At 55.8% G+C, this 6,460-nt stretch overlaps 2 protein-coding genes across 2 annotated transcripts in view; one reads left to right on the top strand and one right to left on the bottom strand.

The window, feature by feature from the left end:
• DCTN1 (dynactin subunit 1) overlaps nt 1–144 on the bottom strand; it is a 48,389-nt gene extending 48,245 nt beyond the window's left edge. Inside the window, exon 1 of the mRNA XM_081959470.1 lies at nt 7–144. The gene's annotated coding sequence lies outside the window, so the exon portion shown is untranslated. The remainder of the gene's footprint in view (nt 1–6) is intronic.
• Nucleotides 10–3,865, top strand: LOC309395333 (uncharacterized protein). The gene is made up of 3 exons (XM_081959479.1): nt 10–448; nt 1,296–1,462; nt 2,496–3,865. The coding sequence occupies exons 1-3, from the start codon at nt 298–300 to the stop codon at nt 3,780–3,782; spliced, it is 1,605 nt and encodes a 534-aa protein (XP_081815605.1). The 5' UTR covers nt 10–297; the 3' UTR covers nt 3,783–3,865.
• Nucleotides 3,866–6,460: the final 2,595 nt, after the last annotated feature.

Here is a 6,460-nt window from a genome sequence, read left to right as displayed (position 1 = left end):
GCCTACCCGCCGCCGCTTCTTCCTGCTGCTCCTCCCGCGGGATCCGCCGCCTCACCAAGGCCCCCGGCAGCGGCTGCCCTTCCGCCGCCGGTCCCAGAGTCTGCGCCGGGCGGCTGCCACTGCTCCTCCGGCGCCGCGGGCAGCCCGGCCGAGGACCCCTCCAGGGCGCAGGCGCGAACGGAGGCGCTTCCGGCGGGCGCCCCCTGGGGGCCGGAAGAGCCCTGGTGCAGCGGGCGTTGCCGAGGCAGGGCCCCGTCGCTCCGTCTCGCCCATCGCTCGGAGCCTCCGGCTGCAGGGATGCCGAAGAGGAAGGCGGCTCGGCCGCTGCGGGCTCTCTGCCTGGAGAACGTGGCCGCCAACATGCAGCAGCTCTGGGCCAAGGACTACGTCGAGCGCTCCCTGGACGAGCAGCGCTTCCGATACCTGCTGGGGCCCTTCAGCGACCTGGGTGAGGCATCGGGGGAGGGGAGAGGGGTGGTGGAGGGAGCGGGAGGGGGCTGGGGAGGAGAGAGGGGCTGGAGAAAGGGGAGGGGAGGGGAGAGGGGGGTGGAGGGAGCGGGAGGGGGCTGGGGAGGAGAGAGGGGCTGGAGAAAGGGGAGGGGGAGGGGAGAGGGGAGTGGAGGGAGCGGGAAGGGGCTGGGGAGGAGAGAGGGGCTGGAGAAAGGGGCGGGGGAGGGGAGAGGGGGGTGGAGGGAGCGGGAGGGGGCTGGGGAGGAGAGGGGCTGGAGAAAGGGGCGGGGGAGGGGAGAGGGGTGGTGGAGGGAGCGGGAGGGGGCTGGGGAGGAGAGAGGGGCTGGAGAAAGGGGAGGGGGAGGGGAGAGGGGGGTGGAGGGAGCGGGAAGGGGCTGGGGAGGAGAGAGGGGCTGGAGAAAGGGGAGGGGGAGGGGAGAGGGGTGGTGGAGGGAGCGGGAGGGGGCTGGGGAGGAGAGAGGGGCTGGAGAAAGGGGAGGGGAGAGGGGGGTGGAGGGAGCGGGAGGGGGCTGGGGAGGAGAGAGGGGCTGGAGAAAGGGGCGGGGGAGGGGAGAGGGGGGTGGAGGGAGCGGGAGAGGGCTGGGGAGGAGAGAGGGGCTGGAGAAAGGGGCGTGCGGGGGGAGAGGGGGTGGTCGCCTCCCCGCAGCCAGCCTGGGTCGCCAGGCGGGGTTGGGGGGGCGGCCTCTCGAGCCCCTCCGCTGGGCGGGCGTCACCTGCCTGGGCAGCCTCCCTCCCGCCTTAGGAATTCCCTCTGCCGGGGCGGGGGAGGCAGCACTCTTGCGCCCGCCTGCGCTGACCCGCCCCTCTCCCCCCTCCTCTTCCAGCCGGCTGCCTGGTGCGGGAGCTGATCGACTTCCTTGGGATCAAGCGGCGGGTGACGCGGCCGGTGCTGCACTTGCTGCTGGTGCCGCAGCTGACGGAGCTGGACCTGGGCAGATGCTCGCAGCTGGTCACCAAGGACGTGGCTCAGATGATCTCCAGCCGCTGCAAGGTGGACGGAAGGGTTGCTGGGGGGGCTATGCCGAGAGGGGGGAGGAGGGTGGCGGATTTCCCGGTTGTCTTCTCTGGCCCCGCATCGCCAGCTCTGCAGCCAGGGGGGGGGGGGGAGCTGTTGGATAAGCACCTGTCTTTGCTGGGTCCTGCCTCCTTTCTATTTCTGCTAGCTCTTGGACCAGAGGAGTAAATCCGGTGAAATGGCAGAGATTGTATAGTATTTTAGCCCCAGCGGCTTCTATTAAACATTCAGCTTGCTTCTAGCTGCAGTGGGAACTCTGAATGCCTAATAAGCCAATCAAAGCAAAGAAAATTGAGGATAAAAGGATTTATTGATGTATGTGCTTTATATCCCATCACCCACCCTGGCCACTCTAAGCACCGTAGGGGGATTAAAATGCAAAATACCAACATACAACCTCCTGGCATCTAAGATTATAATCTGATCAGAGAGGGACTGGAGAAGAGGGGAACTCCGAGCAGTCAAGATCTAAGCTGGATGAGGCCAGGAGCTCTAAAATCCGCCCTGCCTCTGTGGCTCAAGGGGCTTCAAGGTTATTTCCGGGAAGGAGAAGCAGTTTTTCTGATGTGGTTGCAATCTGATTCCCCCCCTTGTAGCCAGGTAGGATCCCAGGGCCGCTGCACCATCGGAAGTTCTCTCCTGCCTTAGCTTAGTTCAGCCTGCAGCACAAGCAGAAAAGGCCTCAAGCAAGGATTCATTGAAGGCAAAATACAAATAGGCCTACAATTTAAGGCAGAGGTGGGGCACTATGGCTCCTTTAAGACATGGGAGTTCTGGGATCTTTAATTTTGAAATTGTTTTCAATTTAAAATCTGTGAACAGCGTCAAAATTAAAATCAGGAAACAGGTGCAACAGCAACATGGAATGAAATGTCCAAGGAGAATTAAAATGTCAGCCTGAAACGAAGAGGTCAGGCAGCGCTGCCCACACGATGAGCCCAGGTGTGTGCTGAGAGAGCCATGTTTCCTTACTTACATGCCCACCTTTTCTTTTTCTTCCCTGGGACAGAACCTGTCCCTGCTGTATCTCCAGCGCTGTAGCCGGATCCCCAGCGATGCCCTGGTTGACCTGATAGAAAGTTTGCCTTCTCTCAAGAAGCTGGACCTGTCGGACACCCAGTGCAACACCCAGGTCTTGTCAGCCGTGGGCTCCACCTGCCGGCATCTCTCTGAGCTGAACATCTCCGACTGCAAGCGGCTGTCTGCTGACTCCCTTTTCCACCTGGCCTACGACGTCACGGCCGGCTCCTTCTCTTGCCAGGGCCTGCAGGTCCTTTCGGTTGACGGTTTGGAGCCCAGTGGTAAAAGCCGGGATCTGGTCTGGGCCTTGGCCTTTGTCTTGCTGGCCCTTCCCAGCCTCCGGTTTGTAGAGAATGAGTTTGTTTCTGAGGCTCTGCAGGAGATCCTCGGCCAGCAGTTTGCAGCTGCCCAGGTCGACCCCCGGTTTCCCTCCCTGGAGGAGCTGGCCCGGCGCAGGATGGCCATGCGCGCAGACCAGACTGGCTCCAGGCTCACGCTGCCCCTCAAGGAGCTCCTGGAGGTGGAGGAGACTTTCCTGCCCACGGTTTGTGCCGTGTGCCCGCACTTAACCAAAGCCATCGTCCTTCTGGACGACGGTTCCGCCTTGAGCCCCACCTTCTATACCTGGCGCACCCTCACCGATCTGACCTTGGACTGCAGCAGGCCCCGGAATCTGGCTGAGCTTCTCCCTGTGGCAGCCATCCTCGGTGCCCAGATGCAGTCCCTCTCCGTCGATGGCTTCTATGTCAGGGATGAATTGTCTTTCCACACACTGCTCAACCGCTGCCCAAATCTCCAGAAATTCAGTGCCAGCATCTTCCTGTCTTTGAGGGGCGAGGGAAGGCCCCCCTTGGAGCAGGAGGCTGTTTTGACCCCCCCCAGGTTCTCCCACCTTGCCGAGTTTACCTTGAGCCTTTGCCATTTGCACACTTCCGCACCTTCCCAGCCTATCCCAAGGTTGAGAGCAAACCTCCTGTCTGTCCTCCAGAACTCCCCCTGCCTGCAGAGCTTGGAGCTCTTCTACCTGCCTTTCGGCCTGGATGAGGTCTTGGAGAAAGTGCTGGAGCCCCGGGGCGCTGCCCTGGTGTGCCTCCGTTATCTTTCTCTGCTCCAGTGCCAGGTCTCCATCAGCACCATCCACCTGCTGCTGGCTGCAGACAACCAGCTGAATTCCCTCCACTTGGACAAATGCCCAGACATCTACCGGGGTGACTATGAGGAGCTTCTCCGGAAAGTCAGCCGGGAAGGCCTTGACCTGCACATCGAGTGGCAGTGAAGGGCCCCCCTGGAGAGTCGGCTTGGTTTATTCTGAAGCCAAATTAGAGGAGCCGCTCTTAATAAAGTTTGTATTCTCTCCCACCGTCTGCCTGGCTTCTCTTGACTTGGGAGTAGAAGGGGGCGGCCTGTGGATGCAACCTGGGAGGTGGTCAGAGGGGAGCTGCTGTTTTGTATCCTCCCTCCTAGAAACCGGTCTAGGGCAAGGCAGTCTAGCCCTGTGTTCTCACCTAGGTAGGTAGGTAGGTGCCCCGAAGGCTCTCCAGAACCGGTGCTCATAAGCCTCCTTCTCCCTGCAGTGTGTGTGTGGGGGGAGCAGTTCTCACATGTTGGCAGAGCTCTCTGCAGGGCGCTGGTTTCCTTGACTGGGAGCAGACAGCAAACGGAGCGTTCCCAGTTGCCTTGGATGGGAGAGCAGGGAGATGGGCCGAGGGATCCAGAAAAACCCGGGGGTGATGGAGGCGTTCCTCCCAAGGGTGGCTTAAACTAGAAAGGGGGAACCCTAGCCTTGTAGTTCCGAAGCTATTAAACAAAGGACTGGAGAGAAGTCAGGTTACTAGGTCTCTTTGTCGTCCCTTCCGGGTTGTTGGCAGAGAATTCACTGGGCATAGGCCAGTTGGCTTTCTTTCATTCCGACACTAATAACCTATTTTGCACCCCTGGAGCAGCTCTTGTTCTCGCTCCTGGAATTTAACTGCAGCTGCTGGCTAATTTAGAATTTGCCTCCTGGACCCCCCCAAAAGTTGAAGTAACACCGGGATTGTGAGAAAAATATCCCAGATATAATTTCTTCATACCAAAAAATGGTCAAGGAGGCTATGGCAACAGAAAGCAGCTATTTTATTACACCTGCGCAGGTGGATTCCCAAGCAAATGAGAATCCCTACAAGGTGCATAGGTGCACCTTAAATACACAAAATGACAGATCATATGCGTCATAACGTGGATACAGAAAATTGCGTGCACAAAATACAAGTGCAAAGTACATGGAAATTCCGCAAATGTTCCGAAAGCATACGTGTTCAGAAGGCCCAAAGGACCTCGCTTTCCCAGACCTAAACAATAAAGTTATTATCAGCTTCCTGCAAAACATGTCCTGTTACTCCCTGTTACAAAGGGAGTTTCCAAGCTATTAGACTATTTCTGAGCAGGTCATGCTGACCCTAGGACTTCATCCCAGGCTGTGATTTTCCAGACAAGCTTGCTGGCTAGTCAGATATTCAAGATGGAGTCTATCAGGTTCCCCAAATAACCATCTAATTTACCCAAATAATTCAAAGTTCTAGCCTTATTCTCTCAATTCACCCTCTCTCCAATAAGGACAATTATTTGGGTAACTTCAGGTGAATTAATTCTCAATCTCTTGCATCATAAACAGCTTTCAGTGACATGTATTCAATGTATAGTTATATTGTGCAAAACATCCGGCTTACCTGAATTTAGCTGTTTTCAGAGAGTTGAAACAACCTCCAACCTTTACACAACAAAGTTTCTCAAAGTCCTAATCAATTGTCACTCCGGTCTGGTCACACACCCATATCATCAGCTAAAGCAGCTATCACTGATGAAGGTTCATTGATACACTCTCATCCAAGGCACGAGTGTGATGGCCACGCATAAGCCTGCATCTCTCCCTCCCATACCACACTTCTGGTAATATTCACTGGTGTTATAGACCATCTTAAAGTATGAGCACCTGGCTATATAACAACAACATGTGGCTCTTGTCCACCTATAAGTGGTTCCACACGTTCATGTTCCCTTCCACCATCAGGTGCATGAACTAGATGGTCATGTGCATGTGTTCCATCCACAGTTCTGTACCTGCTGTGATATCTGTATCATGCTTAGGATGAGTATTGTGTATATCATGTGCATGATGTGTAGGATGTGTAGGCGGAGGCATTACCTTCTTAGGTGATTCTCTATTCTTATGATAAAGACTTTGATTCATCCTCTCATAATAAAAAAACAGTCTATCACTCTATTGCAATGAGTTACTACCATATGAGTAGTCAAGCGTCCAATAGTGTATTGACCTCCTATGGCATGCGAAGATAAGCATGCATAAGCATTCAAGCCACAGAATAAAATTCATCCCTAGGTAACTATAATCCTGGCCCTGCAGCCTCCAGTCCTTCCACTTCAATGCAAGCTAAAACATGTTCAGTGGGCACTTGCACTTAGATGTTTCCCGCCTTTTTTCAGGAGGCGTATAATGTACACAATCACAAGCAGGCAATACTGTTTTCAACTCTTATCACCAGTTTTTTCTGATGAGTCCACTTATTGGGCTTGTGTGGACTCCCCAAAAAAGTGATTATGTAGAGAGTATAGTTATTAGGTTCTATGATGATTTCCAGGCACTGGTACCGTGTTTCCCTGAAAATGTCCTGAAACGAAAGCCTTGCCACATTTTATGGGTGGGCAAAAATATAATCCCCCCCTGAAAATAACCTTCCTGGACAACCCCTCCGGCCAGGCAGAGCACCGCTCACCGACCTAGCGGTATCCCAAAGGCACCAAGCTGTGGGAGCCGGGGGGGGGGGAGAAAGACACTCACATTGCTTGGCACCTTCGGGATACCGCTAGGTTGGGGAGTTGGAGGGGGGAGTTGCTGGACGGCTGCTCCCTTGCGAGCGGGCTCCCAAAGAGCCAGGCACAGCCTCAGGGGTGAAG

Source organism: Natrix helvetica (assembly GCF_964273705.1).
Source record: "Natrix helvetica genome assembly, chromosome: 7".
Lineage (NCBI taxonomy): Eukaryota > Metazoa > Chordata > Lepidosauria > Squamata > Natricidae > Natrix > Natrix helvetica.
Note: the sequence above shows the minus strand (reverse complement) of the source record. Positions and strands in the feature narration are given on the sequence as shown.

Bases quoted from the DNA above. Each gene is read 5' to 3' on its own strand.
- LOC309395333 (XM_081959479.1), top strand. From the start codon at position 298: ATGCCGAAGAGGAAGGCGGCTCGGCCGCTGCGGGCTCTCTGCCTGGAG. The intron at 449-1,295 runs GTGAGGCATCGG...CTCCTCTTCCAG, and splicing joins GGGGCCCTTCAGCGACCTGG to CCGGCTGCCTGGTGCGGGAG. The intron at 1,463-2,495 runs GTGGACGGAAGG...TCCCTGGGACAG, and splicing joins TGATCTCCAGCCGCTGCAAG to AACCTGTCCCTGCTGTATCT.